Source organism: Bufo gargarizans, chromosome 1 (assembly GCF_014858855.1).
Source record: "Bufo gargarizans isolate SCDJY-AF-19 chromosome 1, ASM1485885v1, whole genome shotgun sequence".
NCBI lineage: Eukaryota > Metazoa > Chordata > Amphibia > Anura > Bufonidae > Bufo > Bufo gargarizans.
This window is the reverse complement of record NC_058080.1, coordinates 409961629-409987970: the sequence shown is the minus strand read 5'-3', so window position 1 is coordinate 409987970 and position 26342 is coordinate 409961629. Positions and strand designations below refer to the sequence as shown.

Genomic DNA, 26342 nt, shown 5'->3' with positions numbered 1-26342 from the left:
ACCATGTCCACAATGATTAGAGTGAGAGTGGCTAAGGAGCTAGATCTTTTAACACTTGGTAGTTTACATTTATAGTTATTTATATGTTAATTAGCATAGCAGGACAAGGCGTGACTTTGGGGTTCTTTTATAGTGGATATCACAGGTCCGCTTTAAAGAGTGAATGGGTCTGCGATCTGCTGCGGCTGCCACGCGGTCGGTGTTTGTGCATTGGGACCCACGTTCGTGTGCAGGAGGCCTAAGACAGAATTTTGGCAGGAACCTTGTGCTAGGAGAAGCATAGCAGTGGTTCCAAAAATCGTAAGGGTTTGTCCAGCATAATAAATTGGATGTTGTGCAAATATGCATTTATGAAATCTGTAGTGATATTTCGATTTCAGACCCCCTCTCTAGGTCCTGGAACCTTCACTGCGCTCCACTTTTTCATCACAGCTGATGCTGAAACAGAGAAGAAGGGTGCTAGCTTATCTAAGGAACTGAGATAGACCACCAACCTCCAACACAAAGAGTGGGGAGAAGCTCTCTGTATTTGTCGGGCGCAAGTGCAGAAATGGATGTTCTGGGACTATGAGATGGTCTTCTACTGAGACATTACTGGAGATTTCAATTCACATTAGTTAGTTTTTGACATCCACACAACATTATTTGGCACTGGAAAACCCCTTTAACTAATAAAAATTATAATGATCTTACATTCTCAAAGAAACAGTCATAACCCTCAGGAGATGCTTTTTTTAACGCCTCTTCCAGTGAGCCCACTGTCTTATAGTTGAAAGCTTCATCAAAGCCGATGTCTTTCAGAAACTGAACCTTGTCATCGGAGCCAGCAGAGCCAACCACCTTACAACCCTAAGATAAAACAGCAGATTTCAGCTGACAACATTAACCGTTTTTTTGTATTTAATAAGCTTAAAGTGTACCTCATCCTTTCTGTATACTTTATTTAAATACTGTTGTAAATGTCATGAAATCCATTTTTCTAATATACTTTATCTTTTAGCATTTTTCTTTTCAATATTGACATCTGAAATTCAGGTGCTTATTGCCCTTTAGAATCCATACTCTTATACATTGCTGTGCATTGGAGTACAGACTCCCCTGTGCCGCACTGAACAGTGTACAGGCTGAAGCATTGCTGCTCCTATCTGCACCAGCTCTGCTTTCCCAAAGCCTTGTCAGGCTTTAGTGGAGCAGGCACAAGCAGAGGAGCAAAGTCTTATGTGAGCTCCTTCCCTGCGCTTGCTCTGCCTGTTTACCATATCGGCACAGGTGTACGGGAGTACAGATTCTTAAGTGCAATAGGCACCTGAACTTCAGGTGCCTATTTCACCGGGAAAACTTTAAAAATATATATTACATTTGTAAAATTTATATTAAATTATATAAATGTATGATAGTATATTAGAAAAAAAATATTTTATAACATTTACAATAGTTTTTTTATGAAGTATATAGAAAGGTTTATGTACACCTTAAAGGGAACCTGTCACCGGGATTTTGTGTATAGAGCTGAGGACATGGGTTGCTAGATGGTCGCTAGCACATCCGCATTACCCAGTCCCCATAGCTTTGTGTGCTTTTATTGTGTAAAAAAAAACGATTTGATACATATGTAAATTAACCTGAGATGAGTCCTGTCCCTGACTCGTCTCACCTACAGGACACATCTCAGGTTAATTTGCATATGTATCAAATCATTTTTTTTTACACAATAAAAGCACACAGAGCTATGGGGACTGGGTATTGCGGATGTGCTAGCGGCTATCTAGCAACCCATGTCCTCAGCTCAATACACAAAATCCCGGTGACAGGTTCCCTTTAAAGGGAGTCTGTGACCACTATATGGGCTTATACAGCGCTTACATGGCTCTGTAGAACACCTATACATGATTCTAATGGTACCTTTGTTATTTTCTTTTGACTTGCACAAGCAGGAAAAACGCAGTTTAAGGGTGGGTTCACATTAGCGATAGGGATTCCATTTTGGCTTATGGTTATAACGGAAAATAATGGAATGCCGAGACAGAATGCAAAACGGAAACCTTTAAAAGGCATTCAGTTTGCTTTCCGTCCTAATAGAAGTCTATGGGAAAGCATAACGGATCTGTCTGGGTCAAGTTATGCAAGACAGAAAACAAAGTCCACGGGACTTTGTTTTTCGTCTTGCATAACGGGACCCAGACATGATTCCCATAGACTTCTATTAGGATGGAAACTAAACGGAATGCCTTTTAAAGGCTTCCGTTTTGCATGCCGTCATAGTACAAGTCTATAGGCAGAAAAACGGATCCGTCCTTCTGTCTTATGGATTCCATTATTTTCCGTTATAACCATGTTATAACGGAAAGCTATAATGGAATCCCTAACGCTAGTGTGAACCCGCCCTAATCCATATGCAAATGAGCACTTGCAAGTGCCCTGCCCAGGTCCGGCTGAGATCCTGCGCCTGTGCACTGCATTGTGGGCACGGCATGGCTTCACGTAGTGCTCATGTCCCGGGCCAGCGGAGCAGTGCATAGGTGCGGGATCTTGGCCGGACCTAGTGATGACGCAAGGGACTTGGAGGACGGCAAAGGGAGAGGCTGGGCAGGAGTAAAGTAAAAAGAAGGCAGAGCAGCCTGGGCACCTACACAGGGAACGCCACTGCTGGGCACTTGCAAGTGCTCATTTGCATATGGATTAAACAGTGTTTTTCCTGCTTGTGAAAGTCAAAAGAAAATAACAAAGATACCATCAGAATCATGTATAGGTGTTATACAGAGCCATGAAAGTGCTGTATAAGGTCATATAGTTGTGACAGAATCCCTTTCATGCATTTAGAGGGTTGGTTTAGGATTAGAAAAACATGGCTTCTTTCTTCTTTACCCACATTGTAGCTCATGCCTATCTATTTAAATAGAGCTGAGCTGCAATAACAGATAACACATGGTCAAGTGCGGCACTGTTTGTAATCCTGGACAACCCCTTCAAATGATGTTATCATTGCAACTTTTAATGAAGATCCACTTTATTAAAGAATATCTGAAAAACAGAAAACATTTTTATATGATTGTGATTAATTATTTTATATTAGTTAGGCAGGCAACCTGTTGACCATATTGGTAGATTGCAGGCAGGGGTCCTGTCAATCAGTGGCAGTACTGATTTATTGCTCAACACTGTAGATAATTCAATCCTCAGTTAGCAGGGTGTGCCTTTGGGAGGAGGGTTGAGAGAAGGCCCATGCGACATTGCTCTGTTCCCAGAGCTCAGAGGCATGTAGAATGAGGGACAGTTGTGCATAGTTGTATTTATACATATGCCTATAAAATACCGAACAAATCCAAAAATAATAATTTAAAATTTACAACATATCCTCAAATCTGTCCAGTTTTTTCCCCCAAGCTTTGAATTATAATGCTGTTGTTTTGTACTTTTGTGTGGAATCTGTGATGAATATTTGCTATGTGCAAGTGAAAAATAAGTAGGCACATTCTAAGACAGGTTGCTGGTGGGTATATATATACCATTCCCAGAGAACACTTTAGGACGGAAAAAGGGGGGCACGTTGTATTTTTAATGGCACCATTTAATTTACAATATTTTGTATTGGAAAACAGGAAAATAATTCTCTGTGGGGCGAAACTGCAAATAGCAAAATACCACCGTGTTTTTTTTGTGTGTGGAGTGTACAGTGTTCAAAATAACATGATGACCTTATTCTGCGGGTCAGTATGATTACGGCGATACATGGTTTTTATGCTTTCTAATATGTTTATACATTTTATTTGCATCCCCATTTTTTGAAAGCTACACCGTTTCAATATTTCCTTCTACAGAACTGTGCTCAGTTTCTGTGGAAAATGTTGTAGTTTTGTTTAGTACCATTATAGGGTGCACACAACTTTTTCATCACATTTTATTAAATTGTTTTATGGGGACAATATGACCAAAAACAGATCATTTATTTTTCATTACAAATATGTTTTTATATTTTAATAGTTTAGACACTTTCGGATGTAATTTAAATTATTTATGGTTCTGCTCTATATAAGCCCATAACCCCTTATGGACTGGGCTCATTTTCACCTTAAGGACCAGGCCATTTTTTGGAAATCTGACCAGTGTCACTTTATGTGTGAATAACTTTAAAAGGTTTTTACTTATCCAGGCCATTCTGAGTTTGTTTTTTCGTCACATATTGTACTCCAGGACACTGGTAAAATGGAGTAAAAAAAGTAATTTTTATTTATAAAAAATACCAAATTTAACAAAAATATTCAAAAATTTCCAAGTTTCAATTTCTCTACTTCTATAATACATAGTAATACCTCCAAAATTAGTTATTACTTTACATTCCCCATATGTCTACTTCATGTTTGGATCATTTTGGGGATGCCATTTTATTTTTTGGGGATGTTACAAGGCTTAGAAGTTTAGAAGCAAATCTTGCAATTTTTCATAAATTAAAAAAAGAACACTTTTTAAGGACTAGTACAGGTCTGAAGTCACTTTGTGTGGCTTACATAATAGAAACCACCCAAAAATGACCCCATTCTAGAAACTACGCCCCTCAAGGTATTTAAAACTGATTTTACAAACGTCGTTAACCCTTTAGGTGTTCCACAAGAGTTAATGGCAAATGGAGATAAAATTTAACAATTTCGATTTTTTGGGCAAATTTTCCATTTTAATCAATTTTTTCCAGTAACAAAGCAAGGGTTAACAGCCAAACAAAACTCAATATTTGTGGCCCTGATTCTGTAGTTTACAGAAACACTCCATATGTTGTCGTAAACTGCTGTACGGGCACATGGCAGGGCGCAGAAGGAAAGGAATGCCATACGGTTTTTGCTGGATTGTTTTTTTGACACCATGTCCCATTTGAAGCCCCCCATTTTGGAAACTACGGGATAGGGTGGCAGTTTTGTTGGTACTATTTTAGGGTTCATATAATTTTTGGTTGCTCTATTTTACACTTTTTGTGAGGCAAGGTAATAAGAAATAGCTGTTTTGGCACTGTTTTTATTTTGTGTTATTTACAACATTCATATGACAGGTTAGATCATGTGGAATTTTTATAGAGCAGGTTATTACAGACGTGGCAATACCTAATATGTCATCTTTTTTCATTTATGTACGTTTTACACAATTATTCCATTTTTGAAACAAAAATAATAATGTTTTAGTGTCTCAATAGTCTGAGATCCACAGTTTTTGGGTGTTTATCTTGGGTAGGGTATTATTTTTGAGGGATGAGATGATGGTTTGATTGGCACTATATTTGGGTGCGTGTAACTTTTTGATCGCTTGCTATTACACTTTTTGTAATGTAAGGTGACAAAAAATAGATTTTTATACACATTATTATTATTTTTTTACGGCATTCACCTGAGGGGTTAGGTCATGTGATATTTTTATATAGCAGGTTATTACGGACGCGGCTATACCTAATATGTGTAGTGCATTTTATTTTTATTCAGTGATAAATGTGTTTTTTTATTTTAACTTTTTTTCACTTTTTTTTTTACCCAGACCCACTTGGTTCTTGAAGATCTAGTGGGTCTGATGTCTGTATAATACAGTACAGTACACTATATAGTGTACTGTACTGTATTTTCACTTTACACTTAGTCTGATCAGACTTCTGCCTTTAGCAGAAGTCTGATCAGCACCATGGACAGGCGGAAGCCTGTGAAGGCGACTGGTTGCCATGGTTACCATCAGTCGCTGCGACAACACAGCAGTGAGTGATGGGGAGGGAGGGAGGCCCCCTCCCTTTGAGATCCCGTCAAGAATCAGGGGCTAAAAAGGCACAGCAGCCCCCGATGGGAGAGGGAGGGAGCTCCTCCCTGTTAACTCCTTCCATAAAGCGGTCCCTACGGTCCGCGACATGGAAGGGCTTAAACAGTTGACATCACAGCAAAGATGTCAGACGTTTCAAGCAGAGTGCCAGCAATGTACTTGGACATCCTGGAAATGAGGGGGAGCGGGGGGATGATCGCGCACGAGCGCCCGCCCCCCAGCGCCCGCCCCCCAGCACCGCCCGCACGGCCCTCACCTCTCCCTGCACAGCCCACCAGCAGATAACAATGAGGGCTGCAGGGGGGGGGGGGTTAAAAATTAAAATTTAGGTCATTTTAAAGTTTCTGAAACCTTTGAAAGCGCTGCAAACCGCAGGTCTGAATTTTCAGCGATCGCCGATAAGGGTGGGGGGTCACAGGACTCCCCTCGGCATTGTCCCAGGGTGCCTGCTGATTACCTGTACGCCCTGTGTCCGTAAGAGGTTAAAGTAAATGCAAACATTTATATGATTATGCTTTTAATCCCTTAAGTACTGTGCCCATTTTTGTTTTTGCATTTTCATTTTTTAACTCCCCACGTTCCAATAGCTATATGAAGTGCTTACTTTTTGAAAGATACATTGTATTTTTTAAGGGCACCATTTAATTTACCATGTCTCTTATTGGAAAATGGAAAACAAATTATTTGCGGGGTAAAATTGAAAAAAAAAAAAAGTTCTGACAAGGTTTTGGGGGTTTCGACATCACAGTGTTAACTGTGCGCTAAAAATTACACGATGTCCTTATTCTGCGGCTCAATACGAATATGGTGATACCAAACTTGTAGTTTTTGGTTTTACTAATTTAAAAAAATAAAACCCTTTTTTTTAATCTAAATTTTCTTGCAGTTTTCTGACAACCATAACTTTTTTTTATATTTCCATACACAGAACTGTATGAGGGCTTGTTTTTTGCAGGACAATCTGTAGTTTTTATTGGTACTATTTTTGTGGTACATACAGCTTTTTGATCACTGTTATTCAATTATTTGGGGATGAAAAGGTTACTAAAAAAACTGCAAATCGTGTGTTTTTCATTTTTTTTCCGTTATGGCATTTACAAATGTAAAAAAAAATGTAATAGTTCAGAAATTTTTGGATGTGGCGATACCGGATATGTTTATTTTATATTGTTTATATATTTTTATATTTAAAATTAAAAAGGGGGGCATTTTAAACTTACATTTTTTTATATTTATTAAAACTTTTTTTTTGCTTTTATAATGATACTTTTTAATCCCTTAGGTGGCTATAACCTGGGACCTTTTGATCTATTAGGGTGAATGGGATTTTTATACTGTCCCTGCTGAGTTGTGCATAGTGCAAAGTGCAGCAGGGAACTAGAAGGCTTCAGCAGCATGGTAACCGCATCCCTCTACCTTATCACAGATACCTTTATTATATTGATCACATCTGAGGAGTTAAATGACAAGGTTCGGCACAATTGCCATTTTTCAGGTATTAAAACTATACAAATGTGGTATCGCCAAAATCGTACTGACCTGGAGAATGTAGGGTACAGGTCAGTTTTACTGCACAGGGAATGCCATAGAAGCAAAACACATTAAACTTTTTATGCCAATGCAAATGGTGCCATTAGAAAATACAACTTGTCCCGCAAAAACAAGCCCTCGTAGGGCTTTGTAAACAGAAAAAAAAAAGTTACGGCTGTGGGAAGGCTGGAAGTAAAAAAAGAAAGCAAAAATGAAAAATCCTCTGGGAAGGAGGAGTTAAAGAGAACCTGTGACCATAAGATGCAGTACAATCTACATGCAGAATATTATATAGCATCAAAGCTTGTTTATTTATACTTTCATCAGTTATCAGTGACTGACAGCTATCTCTGTTTACACACTTACACAGAGAATACTATCAATCAGTGATAACAACTCCCCTATGTACAACTATCAGTAACTGTCATCTAGCTATAATTAAACACGTATGCCTCATTCAAAAGTCAGTGTTTTGGACAGCGATTTCGATCAGTGATTGTGAGCCAAAACCAGGTGTGTCTCTAAACACAGAACAATATACCTTATTTATATACAGTGGTCCCTCAAGTTACAATGTTAATTGGTTCCAGGACGACCATTGTATGTTGAAACCATTGTAAGTTGAGTAATCGGTTCCAAAGCCCAAAAATGTCATTCAAGATGAGAGAAAATGAAGATTTAAGAAAAATAAGAAGATAACTAATACAGATTAAACTGTTATTTTACCAGAGAAGTGGCCTTGTTTGTTTGGATCTCAGTCTGAGACATTGTATGTTGAGTCTGGTTTCAACTTACGATGGGTCAGAAAAGACCATTGTATGTTGAAAATATTGTATCCTGAGGCTATTGTATCTTGAGGGATCACTGTATATACCTCATATACCTCCCTTATACCTCATGTCTGTGGAGGCTCCAGTCATGGCTTTGGCTCACAATCACTGATGGAAATCACTGACCAAAACACTAAGGCTTTACACAGAGAATGTTATTACTCACCGATTACACCTATCTGTATAAAACTATGTTGTAAAGTAAAGTGTCTGGCAGCTATTTATATATTTACACAGAGAATCTTATCAATCACTGATAACACCTCCCCCATGTACAGCTATCAGCAGGGACGGATTGGCCATAGAACTTACAAGGCCCACAAAACACTGAAAAAGTCATACGGTTGTGTGCATGAGCCCTTATACAGAGAATACTATCAATCATTGATGCTATCTCTCCCCTGTGTACAACTATCTGTGACTGACAGCTATTACTGTACACACCCGTACACAAAAAATTCTGATAGCACCATCCCCGTGTACAACTATCAGTGACTGACAGCCATCTATATATACACACTTACACAGCTAATGCGATGAATCACTGATAACACCTTCTACGTGCACAATTATCAGTGACTGATAGATATCCATGTATACACACTTAGGACTCATGCTCACGACCGTTGTTGTTTTGCGGTCTGTTCTGTATTTGAGGTTTTTTTTTTTCTCTGATTTAAGTCCTCTTCCGTTCCGTTATTGCACAAAACATATCAGTATGGTTTCCGTATTTGATCTGTTTTTTGCGGATCGGAAACAGCAATTTATTAATCACCAAACACATGAGGAATATGGGCTGGGCATAGAATTTCTACAGTATGGATCCACGTGCGTTCCGTATTTTTTGCGGACCCATCGACTTGAATGGGGCCTTGCACCATGATTTGCGGACAATAATAGGACATGCACTACTTTACTGCAGACCGGCCATGTGGACAAACGGAAACGGAATGCACACGGAGTAGCTTCCATATTTTCTACAGCCCCATTGAAGTGAATGGTTCCGCATACGGTGCGCAAAAAAAAAAATGGAATGGAAGCGGAAAGAAAATACGTTTGTGTACATGAGCCCTTACAAAGAGAATGCTATCAATCACTGATAACACCTTCCTTGTGTAGAGCTATCAGTGACAGACAGCTATCTATGTATACACACTTACAAGGAGAATGATTTTACTGATAACACCTCCCCTGTGTACTTCTATCAGTAAATGACAGCTGTCTATGTATACACACTTACACAGAGAATGCTATCGATCACTGATAACACCTCCCTTGTGTACAGCTATCAGTGACCGACAGCTATCTATGTATACACACTTAGGCCTCATGCACACGACAGTTTTTTTTCACGGTCCGCAAAAACGGGGTCCGTGGGTCCGTGATCCGTGACCGTTTTTTCGTCCGTGGGTCTTCCTTGATTTTTGGAGGATCCACGGACATGAAAAAAAAAGTCGTTTTGGCGTCCGCCTGGCCGTGCGGAGCCAAACGGATCCGTCCTGAATTACAATGCAAGTCAATGGGGACGGATCCGTTTGACGTTGACACAATATGGTGCAATTGCAAACGGATCCGTCCCCATTGACTTTCAATGTAAAGTCAGGAGTCCCTTTACTTTCACACTTGTGTTCATAATGCAGACGGTGGCTCCGTTCAGAGCGGATCTGTCTGCATTATATTGTTAAAACATTTCTAAGTGTGAAAATAGCCTCAGACGGATCCGTCCAGACTTTACATTGAAAGTCAATGGGGGACGGATCCGTTTGAAAATTGAGCCACAGTGTGTCATCTTCAAACGGATCCGTCCCCATTGACTTACATTATAAGTCTGGACGGATCCGCTTGCCTCCGCACGGCCAGGCGGACACCCGAACATAACTTGAAGTGTCCCCATCACCATGGGAACGCCTCTACGTTAGAATATACTGTCGGATATGAGCTACATCGTGAAACTCATTTCCGACAGTATATTCTAACACAGAGGCGTTCCCATGGTGATGGGGACGCTTCTAGTTAGAATATACTACAAACTTTGTACAAGACTGCCCCCTGCTGCCTGGCAGCACCCGATCTCTTACAGGGGGCCGTGATCAGCACAATTAACTCCTCAGGTGCCGCACCTGAAGGGGTTAATTGTACTATCATATCCCCCTGTGAGAGATCAGGGCTGCCAGGCAGCAGGGGGCAGACCCCCCCCTCCCCAGTTTGAATATCGTTGGTGGCACAGTGTGCGCCCACCATCGCCCCCCCTCCCTCTATTGTAATAAATCGTTGGTGGCACAGTATGCGCCCACCATCGCCCCCCCCTCCCTCCCTCTATTGTAATAAATCGTTGGTGGCACAGTGTGCGCCCACCATCGGCCCCCCTCTCTCTATAGTAGTAACAACCATTGGTGGCAGTGTGCGGCCTCCCATTCCCCCCCCATCATTGGTGGCAGCGGAGTTCCGATCGGAGTCCCAGTTTAATCGCTGGGGCTCCGATCAGTAACCATGGCAACCAGGAAGCTACTGCATCCCTGGTTGCCATGGTTACTTAGCAATAGTACAATTGTAGAACATTCATACTTACCTGCTTGCTGCTGCGATGTCTGTGACCGGCCGGGAGCTCCACCTACTGGTAAGTGAAAGGTCTGTGCGGCGCATTGCTAAAGAACTGTCACTTACCAGTAGGAGGAGCTCCCGGCCGGTCACAGACATCGCAGCAGCAAGCAGGTAAGTATGAATCTTCTACTGTTGTACTATTGCTAAGTAACCATGGCAACCAGGGATGCAGTAGCTTCCTGGTTGCCATGGTTACCGATCGGAGCCCCAGCGATTAAACTGGGACTCCGATCGGAACTCCGCTGCCACCAATGATGGGGGGGGGGGGGGGGAATGGGAGGCCGCACACTGCCACCAATGGTTGTTACTACTATAGAGAGAGGGGGGGCCGATGGTGGGTGCACACTGTGCCACCAACGATTTTTAACTATAGAGGGAGGAAGGGGGGGCGATGGTGGGCGCACACTGTGCCACCAACGATTTTTAACTATAGAGGGAGGAAGGGGGGGGCGATGGTGGGCGCACACTGTGCCACCAACGATTTTTAACTATAGAGGGAGGAAGGGGGGGGCGATGGTGGGCGCACACTGTGCCACCAACGATTTTTAACTATAGAGGGAGGAAGGGGGGGGCCATGGTGGGCGCACACTGTGCCACCAACGATTTTTAACTATAGAGGGAGGAAGCGGGGGGCGATGGTGGGCGCACACTGTGCCACCAACGATATTCAAACTGGGGAGGGGGGGGGTCTGCCCCCTGCTGCCTGGCAGCCCTGATCTCTTACGGGGAATATGATAGTACAATTAACCCCTTTAGGTGCCGCACCTGAAGGGGTTAATTGTGCTATCATATCCCCCTGTAAGAGATCGGGTGGTGCCAGGCAGCAGGGGGCAGTCTTGTACACAGTTTGCAGTGTATTCTAACTAGAAGCGTCCCCATCACCATGGGAACGCTTCTGTGTTAGAATATACTGTCGGAAATGAGTTTTCACGAAGTGAAAACTTAGATCAGAAAAAGCTTTTATGCAGACGGATCTTCGGATCCGTCTGTATGAAAGCAACCTACGGCCACGGATCACGGACACGGATGCCAATCTTGTGTGCATCCGTGTTCTTTCACGGACCCATTGACTTGAATGGGTCCGTGAACCGTTGTCCGTCAAAAAAATAGGACAGGTCATATTTTTTTGACGGACAGGATACACGGATCACGGCCTCGGCTGCAAAACGGTGCATTTTCCGATTTTTCCACGGACCCATTGAAAGTCAATAGGTCCGCGAAAAAAACCGGAAAACGGCACAACGGCCACGGATGCACACAACGGTCGTGTGCATGAGGCCTTACACAGAGAATGCTATCAATAACTGATAACATCTCCTACATGTACAATTATCACTGACTGACAGCTATGTATACACACTTACACAGAGAATGCTATCTATCACTGATGACACCACCTTGTGTACAACTATCAGCTCTCTCTCTCTCTCTCTCTATATATATATATATATACACACAGTATATATATATATATATACACTCACCTAAAGAATTATTAGGAACACCATACTAATGCGGTGTTGGACCCCCTTTTGCCTTCAGAACTGCCTTAATTCTACGTGGCATTGATTCAACAAGGTGCTGATAGCATTCTTTAGACATGTTGGCCCATATTGATAGGATAGCATCTTGCAGTTGATGGAGATTTGAGGGATGCACATCCAGGGAACGAAGCTCCCGTTCCACCACATCCCAAAGATGCTCTATTGGGTTGAGATCTGGTGACTGTGGGGGCCATTTTAGTACAGTGAACTCATTGTCATGTTCAAGAAACCAATTTGAAATGATTCGAGCTTTGTGACATGGTGCATTATCCTGCTGGAAGTAGCCATCAGAGGATGGGTACATGGTGGTCATGAAGGGATGGGCATGGTCAGAAACAATGCTCAGGTAGCCCGTGGCATTTAAACAATGGCCAATTGGCACAAAGGGGCCTAAAGTGTACCCAGAAAACATCCCCCACACCATTACACCACCACCACCAGCCTGCACAGTGGTAACAAGCCATGATGGATACATGTTCTCATTCTGTTTACGTCAAATTCGGACTCTACCATTTGACTGTCTCAACAGAAATCGAGACTCATCAGACCAGGCAACATTTTTCCAGTCTTCAACGGTCCAATTTTGGTGAGCTCGTGCAAATTGTAGCCTCTTTTTCCTATTTGTAGTGGAGATGAGTGGTACCCGGTGGGGTCTTCTGCTGTTGTAGCCCATCCGCCTCAAGGTTGTGCGTGTTGTGGCTTCACAAATGCTTTGCTGCATACCTCGGTTGTAACGAGTGGTTATTTCAGTCAACGTTGCTCTTCTATCAGCTTGAATCAGTCGGCCCATTCTCCTCTGACCTCTAGCATTAACAAGGCATTTTCGCCCACAGGACTGCCGCATACTGGATGTTTTTCCCTTTTCACACCATTCTTTGTAAACCCTAGAAATGGTTGTGCGTGAAAATCCCAGTAACTGAGCAGATTGTGAAATACTCAGACCGGCCCGTCTGGCACCAACAACCATGCCACGCTCAAAATTGCTTAAATCACCTTTCTTTCCCATTCTGACATTCAGTTTGGATTTCAGGACATTGTCTTCACCAGGACCACAACCCTACATGCATTGAAGCAACTGCCATGTGATTGGTTGACTAGATAATCGCATTAATGAGAAATAGAACGGGTGTTCCTAATAATTCTTTAGGTGAGTCTATATATACTGATAACACATCCCCTGTGTAGAACTATCAGTGACTGACAGCTATCTATATATACACAGGGAATGAGAGAAAAGAACGCAACCGGCACTGCTACATGCACCCATGCAGTCACTGGAGCACATAAAACACTTGGATCCCGAACCTTCACGGTGGTGCTCTGTCGGTGATATAGTAATTATGATGATAGCAGAAGAAAAAAGCACCGCAGCACTCACCACTGGTCACAAAGTTGCTGTTTGCAGTTTATTTTTCAAATACACATCGTGGACGCGGACAGGACACAGGTGAATGGACAGGCTACTGCTGTTTCGCGCTGTGTTGCGCTTTGTCAAGCCTCCTGTGACATGAAGGAGGAGGGGGCTAGAAATACCCGCATCTCATGCACGTCACTGGTTACAATCAAGTGGTATAAAAAACATATGTGTGCTAAAACCAATCAAATGAAAACAGCTAAGTCATTTTTGTCATTTAACCCTAGAGGGCCCATGGCTTGTGTTTTGATTATCCATGCAGCTTCTCTCTGCAGGAGAATGCGTTTTCTGTCCCCCCCCCTCTCATGGGGGTATGAACCACTTCTATACCTGCACATTTCAAAATGTCACTGTTCCCTGCATGTTCATTATGTATATGCTCAATTAATCTAGTTGCTCCATTTCTGGTGATAATAGATTTTTTGTGTTCCCTGAAACGTACATATAGGCACCTGTGTGTCTTCCCAATGTAAAATCTCCCGCATGGGCACAGAATCGCATACACAACATATTGGGTCTTGCAGTGTATAAATTGTTTGACTACATGTCCTACATGTCCCAGCTGCAGATACTTCTGCTTGTATACATGTGCGCACCTAGAGCAGTGTCCACATGCGAAGTTTCCTCTGGGAGCACTCCTGCCCAGCCAGTTATCAACTGGACGGGGGAGGTTGCTCCTGACAACAGCGTCTCCTATAGTTTTACTTCTGCGAAAACTGACAATGGGAGGATTGTCTACCATGGCTGCCAGGTAAGGGATCCCTCTGCAGCATCTGCCAATTGTTCAAGATCACTGTTTTGATAGTGGAAGCCATTGGTGAAAAGTCGAATGTGAACACCGCTCTACGCTCACCATCATTATTTTGTTGTCTCCTCTTTTTCGTGTGGATGTCCTTACCCAGAACCTCTCTCTTGTGCAAGCACTTCAAATATGCGCTGTCTACTATCTTCTCCGGGTAACCCCACTGTGAAAATCGTCTCTTCATGTCTCCACATTGCTCTTTGAACTCAGTGTCATCTTTCACAATTCTAGCAAGACGTATGAATTGGCCGTAAGGAATGGCGGTTTTTACGTGGGGTGGGTGGTAACTTTTATAATGTAATAGTGCATTTGTGGATGTACTTTTTCTATAAATAGTGGGGTTTAGCTGACCATCTTTAACCCTCACCTTGACATCAAGAAAATCCAGTTCGTCCGCACTGATTGTGCTGGTGAACCGCATGTTCATATTGTTAGCTTGATTCAAATATTCCACGAATGCACTAAACATATGCAGATCCCCTGTCCAGACAATGAATATATCATCGATATATCGAAGGAAAACCCTGATATATCGAATGAATGGATTCTGGACAGTGTAGATATACCTCTCTTCAAAAATAGCTAAAAATAAATTAGCAAGGGTGCATGAGACAGGTGTCCCCATTGCTGTGCCTGATGTGGTAGTTATGCACAGGACATGTTACATGCAAGAAGCTTATAAACAACTTAAAGATACCAATACCTATGCACCTCTCACCTCTGACCCCACTCCCAAATATCAACAGCAACTAAAAGCATTATTGTGGAAGTATGTTGACAGAGGTTTTCTAACTAAGCGCATGGCCGAAAAGCTCTATCCCCAGTTCCCTATCAAACCTGTGTGGTATATAGTACCCAAGATCCATAAATCGCTGGTAAACCCACCTGGGCGCCCCATAGTGTCAGGGAACGGTTCTCTGACCGAACCCCTGTCCCAATATTTGGATTGGATGTTGCGCCCAGTGTTAAAGGGGGTCCCTTCCTATTTGGAAGATACCACAGATTTTTTGGAGGCTCTGAAGGATATACAATGGCAGGACGGCTTTTATTTAGCCGCGGTAGATGTGGAGAGTTTATACACCAGGATTCCACAGGAACTGGGGATAGAGACGATTAGGGACATTCTGCGCAGAATTAGCAAAAGTGACGAATATGTGGATTTCGTCACAGAATCCCTCTCATTCATATTGACACATAATGCCTTTACTTTCAATCAGAAATGGTTCAAACAATTGTCAGGCACAGCAATGGGGACACCTGTCTCATGCACCCTTGCTAATTTATTTTTAGCTATTTTTGAAGAGAGGTATATCTACACTGTCCAGAATCCATTCATTCGATATATCAGGGTTTTCCTTCGATATATCGATGATATATTCATTGTCTGGACAGGGGATCTGCATATGTTTAGTGCATTCGTGGAATATTTGAATCAAGCTAACAATATGAACATGCGGTTCACCAGCACAATCAGTGCGGAGGAACTGGACTTTCTTGATGTCAAGGTGAGGGTTAAAGATGGTCAGCTAAACCCCACTATTTATAGAAAAAGTACATCCACAAATGCACTATTACATTATAAAAGTTACCACCCACCCCACGTAAAAAGCGCCATTCCTTACGGCCAATTCATGCGTCTTGCTAGAATTGTGAAAGATGACACTGAGTTCAAAGAGCAATGTGGAGACATGAAGAGACGATTTTCACAGTGGGGTTACCCGGAGAAGATAATAGATAACGCATATTTGAAGTGCTTGCACAAGAGAGAGGTTCTGGGTAAGGACATCCACACGAAAAAGAGGAGACAACAAAATAATGATGGTGAGCGTAGAGCGGTGTTCACATTCGACTTTTCACCAATGGCTTCCACTATCAAAACAGTGATCTTGAACAACTGGCAGATGCTGCAGAGGGATCCCTCCCTGGCAGCCATGGTAGACAATCCTCCAATTGTCAGTTTTCGCAGAAGTAAAACTATAGGAGAAGCTGTTGTCAGGAGCAACCTCCCCCGTCCAGTTGATAACTGGCTGGGCAGGAGTGCTCCCAGAGGAAACTTCACATGTGGACACTGCTCTAGGTGCGCACATGTATACAAGCAGAAGTATCTGCAGCTGGGACATGTAGGACATGTAGTCAAACAATTTATACACTGCAAGACCCAATATGTTGTGTATGCAATTTTGTGCCCATGCGGGAGATTTTACATTGGGAAGACACACAGGTGCCTATATGTACGTTTCAGGGAACACAAAAAATCTATTATCACCAGAAATGGAGCAACTAGATTAATTGAGCATATACATAATGAACATGCAGGGAACAGTGACATTTTGAAATGTGCAGGTATAGAAGTGGTTCACACCCCCATGAGAGGGGGGGGGGGACAGAAAACGCATTCTCCTGCAGAGAGAAGCTGCATGGATAATCAAAACACAAGCCATGGGCCCTCTAGGGTTAAATGACAAGAATGACTTGGCTGTTTTCATTTGATTGGTCTTAGCACACTTGTTTTTTATACCACTTGATTGTAACCAGTGACGTGCATGAGATGGGGGTATTTTTAGCCCCCTCCTCCTTCATGTCACAGGAGGCTTGACAAAGCGCAACACAGCGCAAAACAGCAGTAGCCTGTTCACTCACCTGTGTCCTGTCTGCGTCCATGATGTGTATTTGAAAAATAAACTGCAAACAGCAACTTTGTGACCAGTGGTGAGTGCTGCGGTGCTTTCTTCTTCTTCTGCTATTATCTATATATACACACTTACACAGAAAATGCTATCAATCACTGATAACAACTCCCCCTGTACAACATCAGTGACTGACAGTTACAGTATCTCTGTATACAAACTTACACATAGAATGCTATCAATTACTGATAATACCTTAAGCAGAGTTCACACTTCAGTTATTTGATCAGTTATTTCCATCAGTTATTTTAAGCCAAAACCAGGTGCGGGTCAAAAACACAGAACAGGTGCAGATCTTTCTATTATAGCTTATCTCTGTGTGGGCTTTAGTACAAGTTTGGGCTCACAATAACTGATGGAAATAACTGATCGACTAACTGAACTGTGAACTCAACCTGTACAACTATCAGTGACTGACAGATATCTTTGTATACACACGTACACAGAGAATGCTATCATATACTCATAACACCTCACCTGTGTACAACTATCAGTGACCGACAGCTATCTATGTATACACACTTACACAGAGAATGCTATCATATACTCATAACACCTCACCTGTGTACAACTATCAGTGACCGACAGCTATCTATATATACACACTTACACAGAGAATGCTATCATATACTCATAACACCTCACCTGTGTACAACTATCAGTGACCGACAGCTATCTATATATACACACTTACACAGAGAATGCCATCAATCACTGATAACACCTCCCCCATGTACAGCTATCAGTGACTGACAGCTATCTATGTATACACACTTACACAGAGAATGCCATCAATCACTGATAACACCTCCCCCATGTACAGCTATCAGTGACTGACAGCTATCTATGTATACACAATTACACAGAGAATGCCATCAATCACTGATAACACCTCCCCCATGTACAGCTATCAGTGACTGACAGCTATCTATGTATACACACTTACACAGAGAATGCCATCAATCACTGATAACACCTCCCCCATGTACAGCTATCAGTGACTGACAGCTATCTATGTATACACACTTACACAGAGAATGCCATCAATCACTGATAACACCTCCCCCATGTACAGCTATCAGTGACTGACAGCTATCTATGTATACACACTTACAGAGAGAATGCTATCAATCACTGATAACACCTCCCCCTGTACAACTATCAGTGACTGACAGCTATCTATGTATACACACTTACGCAGAGAATTCTATCAATCACTGATAACACCTCCCTTGTGTACAGCTATCAGTGAACTGACATCTATCTATATATACACACTTACACAGAGAATACTATCAATCACTGATAACACCCCCCCTGTGTACAGCTATTAGTGACTGACATCTATCTGTGTATACACACTTACACAGAGAATGCCATCAATCACTGATAACACCTCCCCCATGTACAGCTATCAGTGACTGACAGCTATCTATGTATACACACTTACACAGAGAATGCCATCAATCACTGATAACACCTCCCCCATGTACAGCTATCAGTGACTGACAGCTATCTATGTATACACACTTACACAGAGAATGCCATCAATCACTGATAACACCTCCCCCATGTACAGCTATCAGTGACTGACAGCTATCTATGTATACACACTTACGCAGAGAATTCTATCAATCACTGATAACACCTCCCTTGTGTACAGCTATCAGTGAACTGACATCTATCTATATATACACACTTACACAGAGAATGCTATCAATCACTGATAACACCCCCCCTGTGTACAGCTATTAGTGACTGACATCTATCTGTGTATACACACTTACACAGAGAATGCTATCAATCACTGATAACACCCCCCCTGTGTACAGCTATTAGTGACTGACATCTATCTGTGTATACACACTGTGTGTGAGCTTGATCCTCTGCTCTGGACTTGCAGGAGCGCACAGCATTATCATGATTTATAATGCTGTATGCCTCTGCTTGACCTTACTACTGCAGGATCATACTGACAGCTTTATGTCACTATCATCCTGAAGAAGTTTGGCCCAGAATGCAGGATCACACTTACACATAGAGAGTGATTCCCGGAATGGACTCGCTCATGTGAAACAGCCGGTACACAGAGAATGCTATCAATCACTGATAAAACCTCCCCTAGGGGCCATGTGGCTGCTTGAAGTATGGTAGGCAACTCACAAGCATTCAGAAAAAAAAAAAATCAGGCTCAGGTTATGTCTATAACCTGACATAGGATTTGGTGTTTGGGGTTCAGGAGAGATGAGTAGGTTCCCCCTCCACTAACTTAACCCACGGTCAAATTGTTTTTCTGATGTAGAAGAATCCACATGCAATATACTGGTAATTTGAGCATCATGTAAAACAATCACAGCCCTCAAATCATACAGATCCCAACTGAATATTTTTATCTATAATAATAAAACAAGAAAACGAACAAGATCTGCAAGATAAATTACTACGCAGTAATGAGAAATGAAGCAAAATTGCTGAAAATAAGAGCTAGATGGAGCCCAGCACCATATTGTATTATGAATATTAGTGTCTAAGAGGATTGTTGAAAAAAAGATACCACTTTTATGGTGAGTGCTGGGTTTCTACTCTTTTTGCAAGGTATATTGGTCTAAATGTCTGTTTCATTGGCAGCACAGTGGGGCAGTGGTTAGCAGTGGTCCCTTGCAGCATTGGGGTTCTAGGTTAGAATAAGGGCTCATGCACACAACAGTATTTTGCGTTCAGTATACTGGACGTTTTTTGAGCTCAGTATACGGAACATATACTGAACCATTCATTTCAATGGTTCAGCAAAAAATACTGAAGTGTCTCAGTGTGCATTCCGTTTCAGTATTTCAGTATTTCCGTGCCGTGAAAAGATAGAACATGTCCTATACTTGTCCGCAAATCACGGTGCTTGGCTCCATTCAAGTCAATGGGTCCGCAAAAAAAACGGAACACATACGGAAAGGCATCCGTATGTCTTCCGTTTCCGTTCCGTTTTTTCCTGAACCATCTATTGAAAATGTTATGCCCAGCCCAATTTTTTCTATGTAATTACTGTATACTGTATATGGCATACGGAAAAACGGAACGGAAAAACGGAAAGGAAACGGAAACACAACGGAAACAAAAAACGGAACAACGGATCCGTAAAAAACGGACCGCAAAACACTGAAAAAGCAATACTGTCGTGTGCATGAGGCCTATGTATGCGTAGGTTTCCTCCATGTACATTGATGTGGATAGTGCTGCCGAATATGTCAGTGCTATATACGGTGAGTGAGTGAGATAAATAAATAACATCTTAGTATAAGAGTGAAAGCAAAACTGTAGCCCAAACCTAAATATCAGAGCCAAAGATGTGTTTACCCCCAGGGTGATGGTACTCACAATGATTTTTGCGATTTGGCCAACTAATGATCCAACAGCCCCAGCAGCTCCATTGACCAAAACTATTTCACCCTTTTTTGCACAGCAGATCTCTTTTAAGCCAAAATATGCTGTTAAACTGTAAAATAAAAGAACAAAGGGCAGATTTACTAAACCTCTCTAATATTTAGACAGTGGAAACCTTAAGCAGTCTAAAAATGTTTCAGATGTATTAAAATGAGTGATGCTGGATGATAAATTTGCTGAGCCTTTAGACTGTCCAGTCCTGTAGCATAACTAGAGTTTTGCAGGCTCCAGAGCAAACCTTGATTATACCCCCTTCCCCTGCACATTATACATTGCCACCTGCCAGTGCCCATCTTTCATACTTTGCTACAGAACACTCAGGTGCCCACAGTCTCAGCACAGTTAGTCTGCTGGCCCAGCTGGCATACCTTATACAAAACAGCCACTTGGCTTTCATGCAGTAAGTATGGCGGTTGGATATGGTGTTGCATAGTAGGTTACCATGCATAGTAGGCGATCACTCGGTATGTGAGAGGGGTTTATTTAGACAGGGTAGTCTTTAAATTGCATTTACTCCACCACAGCGGCATCGTTTTGCAGTAACTGCAAAAACCACAGGTTGACTGTTCCATTGCCTACAATGAGGACATTTTTCCCCTGTAGTATCTCCTTCTGCTGTGTCTAACTAACTAAAGCCTCCACAGGGGCAGCATCCTCCAATGTCCTTGTTGGCTGTCTGATCTTACAGTCTGTAGCCACTTCCGGTCTGCTACAGTACCTTTCAACTACTGAGTGCCACTCCTGGTACTTCCTTTATTCTTTAACACCACTTTCTACACTCTCCTGTCTTGACCCTCACTGGCACTACCAGCCAACTGGCCTCAGATAGGTTGCTGATAGCTGGGGGAATATACTGTCAGTCATCTCATGTGATGTGGCTGCAGAGTATAGGTGAGCTGTCGTAACAGGCACTCCTGCTGCCCTGGAGGTCAGAGTGATCAGCCAGAGCTATAAAGTAGATGAATCATGATGTGCTGTGTGGAAGCATGCCCTCTTAGGCTACTTTCACACTGGCGTTTTGGTTTCCGTTTGTGAGATCCGTTCAGGCCTCTCACTAGCGGTCCAAAACGGATCAGTTTAGATCCATTCCACCTCCATTACGCTTTGCATTTTGTCTGATGAAACTGAGCCAAACTGATCCATCCTGGCACACAATGTAAGTCAATGGGGACAGATCCGTTTTCACTGACACAATATGGCACAATAAAAAACGGATCCGTCCCCCATTGACTTTCAATGGTGTTCAAGACGGATCCGTTTTGGCTATGTTAAAGAAAATACAAACGTATCCGTTCTGAACAGATGCATGCGGTTGTATTATCTGAACGGATGCGTTTGTGCGGATCCGCACCAAATGCGAGTGTGAAAGTAGCCTTACCTCCCCCAAGGCAGGGGATGTGACCATGATTGTTACGCCCCTTATCTGTGTTTTTGATTGCTCGTTAAACAACTTTATTAAGAAAAAAAAGAGTCACACATTGTACAATACATGACATACCGTGAAAATGCATAGATTGAATATAACATTCAAAAAAAGTATACATAATCCTAGACTTTGACCAGTAGGTTGCTAAGGCTACTTTCACACTAGCGTTCGATCGGATCCGTTCTGAACAGATCCGCTCATATTAATGCAGACGGTGGCTCCGTTCAGAACGGATCCGTTTGCATTACCATGAACAAAAAAAAAAAAAAAAAAAAAATATTTTTTTTTTTTTGGTTCATGATAGTGCAAACGGATCTGTTTTGACTTTACATTGAAAGTCAATGGGGGACGGATCCGTTTGAAAATTGAGCCATACTGTGTCAACTTCAAACGGATCCGTCCCCATTGACTTAGGCTACTTTCACACTAGCGTTCGGGCGGATCCGTTCTGAACGGATCCGCGCATAATAATGCAGACGGAGGCTCCGTTCAGAACGGATCCGTCTGCATTAAAATGGCAAAAAAAAGCTAAGTGTGAAAATAGCATCGGACGGATCCGTCCAGACTTTCAATGTAAAGTCAATGGGGGACGGATCCGCTTGAAGATTGAGCCACATTGTGGCATCTTCAAACGGATCCGTCCCCATTGACTTACATTGTAAGTCTGGACGGATCCGCACGGATCCGCATGCCTCCGCACGGCCAGGCGGACACCCGAACGCTGCAAGCAGCGTTCAGCTGTCCGCCTGTCCGTGCGGAGGCGAGCGGAGCGGAGGCTGAACGCCGCCAGACTGATGCAGTCTGAGCGGATCCGCTCCATTCAGACTGCATCAGGGCTGGACGGCTGCGTTCGGGTCCGCTCGTGAGCTCCTTCAAACGGAGCTCACGAGCGGACCAGCGAACGCTAGTGTGAAAGGAGCCTTACATTGTAAGTCTGGACGGATCCGTTTGCCTCCGCACGGCCAGGCGGACACCCGAACGCTGCAAGCAGCGTTCAGGTGTCCGCCTGCTGAGCGGAGCGGAGGACAGACGGAGCCATACTGATGCATTCAGAGCGGATCCGTATCCACTCAGAATGCATTAGGGCTGGACGGATCAGTTCGGGGACGCTTGTGAGAGCCTTCAAACGGAACTCACAAGCGGAGCCCCGAACGCAAGTGTGAAAGTAGCCTAAATAGACCAAATAAAGTGCTCAGCCCAATCCTGTAAAGTCGTGTTCATCATCCTATGACAACAATTTGTCGTCAATGTCAAAAGGATCCAGTGAACAGAGACATAAAAAACTATACTTGCAGTAAGACAACAAAAGTTAGCAAAAGAAAAGAAAAACAGCAAAATCAGTGTCACATAAGTGGTACCATAGAACATTAGCAAATCATGGATTAAAGCACAAGACACCTAGGGGGCTACTGTGTAGTCTAGATTGAGAGAGGTGCACCGGCATCCTCCATTGTACGCATTTTTTGCTGGGGATTGCCGTTGTCTGCGGACCGCATGCAGAGGAATTGCTCCCCCGGTTATAGACACGCCACAGTGTCTGGGTTTGGAGTATTTTCACCCATTTAGGCCACTTTTTTCAGTGAGTTTTTGTCCTTATGTGTATGGAATGTGCCACCTTATATTGCTGGTAACATTCTTTTGCACCTGGTAGCTTCTGTGTCACATGGTCTGTTGTGGGTGCGGCTCACAGCTTTATCCTACCTCACAGTGCATTGGTGATATCACTATGGAGGCATGTGAGAGTCTGGCTGTGAGTTGGTTTCTAGCACCCTGTTCACACACCACGGGCAGTTGAGTGGTAGGACCCCATGCCTGCTAAGACACCGTGACGTGGTGCATGAGGGGCTCCGATGTGTTCCTGACTGGAAGATATTGGCAAAGTTCTCAGCTTTTAACATCGGCCTGAGGAATTAGCTAGTATAGTTTTTTTCAGTGAATTGTGTATGTATATTTTTTTCATCTGCACAATGTATCATTTTGTGTAAGATGTTCTTGTGGTGCATGTGGTCCTTGCCGGCATCCTCCATTGTATGCATTTTTGGCTGGGGATTGCCGTTGTCTGCGGACCGCAAGCAGAGGAATTGCTCCCCCGGTTATAGACACGCCACAGTGTCTGGGTTTGGAGCATTTTCACCCATTTAGGCCTTTTTTCAGTGAGTTTTTGTCCATTCAGAGAGAAAGAACAACCCAAAGGTATCAATTAGGAACCAATCCCTGTACTCTTTGCGAAATGGGTTCTGAACCATGTGGTAAGTTGGAGAGTGAGAGTCACTTCCTGCACCTGGGCTTGGGAGAGGTATGCAGGCATAAGTGGATGCCATTTCTTAAATGAGCAGTTTTACACTCCTTGTGTCTCTTCGTCTCCACCTTATCCATCAGTAGATAATATTTCAACTGTTGAGTAATATTGAACATGAAGGGTACTATTTTTTCAAGCCAGTTCCTTAATAAACAACTCCTTGCCACTATCAGGGTGATATGAGCCAAAGGGGGTACATTCACAAGCTTACGATCTGTACAATCCAATGGGGTAAATGAGTGAGAAAGAAGAGGCAGTGGGGCCAACTGCAATGGTCCCTTCCACAGACCGCCCAGATACTCCACCATTGCATGCCAAAAACTTGCACATTGGGGCAAAGCCAAATACCATGATATACATCTGTGCTTGTTGATTGTCATTTAGGACATGCCACTATTCTGTCCAGATAAATGGGAGATATATTGAAACCATATTAGGCTGAGTAAATAAGCTTGAAATGAGTTTCACAATATTTTCAGTGACTATGTGTTTGCGTACCAGAGTCCATCCATCTAAGAGTTGTGAACCCACCTCTGGTATTTTAAAGATTGTGTCCCATTTCAGGAAACTAAACTGCACTTTCACTAAGCTACAAATGTCCCTAATGACCTCATACAGGCTAGACAAATAACTTTTGTACTTTCTTCCATAAAGGTGTCAAAAGGTTGGTCTTCAGTCTCTTTAGAATAGTCTTTAAGACAAGAAAGACAGAAAGCTTTCAGCTGCATATACTGGAAGCCTTGGTTAATTGGCAAATGGAAGTTTTGTGTTACTTCATCAATCGTTTTAGGTTCAGACTTGTGTAAAATGTGATGCATTGTTGAGATGCCTGCCGATTGCCATGGAACGAAAAGTTTACTCTGAGTACCTGCTGGAAACTCTGTACGATGCCATAGAAGTAGTTATTTGGAAATCCAAAGTAGTGTTGGAAATGTTTACGGAGTTCCCTCCTTGTGCCTATAGTGTCCCAGGTTAGAAGGGTCTGTTTCAGTCTTAAAGGTAAGGACCTTAAGGTGGTATGAAGCAAACAAAAAGTTTTATCTAGGCCCGTGAAGGCCTTCTCCAGGTCATAATTGGAATAGTAACATGTAAGGTATATAAAATCTAGAACATGCCTACCCAAGCAGGCAAGGTTGTAGACATGTACTGTATATTTGGGAAGTTTATTCCTCCCTGTCTTCTAGATAGCAATAACTTTGCCAAAGCTATACATGGCTGCTTGCCCACCCAGAGGAAAGTTTTTCAGACTAGGGCAGCGCTAATGACCTCCCATTAGTGCCAGTGATATCACCGGGATCACTTCTAGCTGGAAGTCTCCACTTATCATATCCATAATAAGACCCAGTATGTGACCGGATCTAAAGAATAAGCCCTTGCCTGCACAATTCAATGCATGGCAAGGGTGAGCATCAGAGCCTGAAATGCTCCGATGCTCCACTCATTCATGCTGAATGAGGGAAGTAAGGGTTTTGTCCGGGTTGAACTCTGAACCCGGACAACCTCTTTAATTGAATGGGAATGGTCTGTAGGGGATAAAGTAACTTCAAGAAGCTGAGTCCTACCCAGAAAATGTATGGGCAAGTGCTCTCTATTTTGGTAATCAATAGAGGGACTTTTAATTTAATGAGTCCGTTGTTCTACCATTCCTGATGCCCAAATATTTGATATGAGAAGGAACAATTACTATTAGTTTGCTTCCTATACAGTTGTAATGCTCTTTTGGTAAACTCTGTCACAATGTTAACCCAGCGCTGTTTCTCTCAGCTCACACGCCTTTCCTGGTAGTCCGTGCCCCCTTGTCAGGTGAGTTGAAAAAGAGTCCAAAACACAATAAATGTGTGCAAAGCACGTTCTTCATATTTTTGGCACAAATTAAGCTATAATTCTGGCAAATTTTGATTAGCAACTCTGCCCCACTGTGTTATAGCATTTGTCATAATTAATATTTCTTTTGTCTGTGATATATACATAGCAAAATTCTACACATAAT

General features: G+C 42.7%; 1 protein-coding gene across 1 annotated transcript in view; it reads right to left on the bottom strand.

Moving 5' to 3' along the window:
* LOC122921397 (prostaglandin reductase 1-like) overlaps positions 1-26342 on the bottom strand; it is a 100639-nt gene that overhangs the window by 5719 nt on the left and 68578 nt on the right. Inside the window, exons 6-7 of the mRNA XM_044271379.1 lie at positions 20562-20679; positions 694-849 (exon numbers count right to left, since the gene is read on the bottom strand). Coding sequence (XP_044127314.1) covers positions 694-849; positions 20562-20679 — 274 coding nt within the window. The remainder of the gene's footprint in view (positions 1-693; positions 850-20561; positions 20680-26342) is intronic.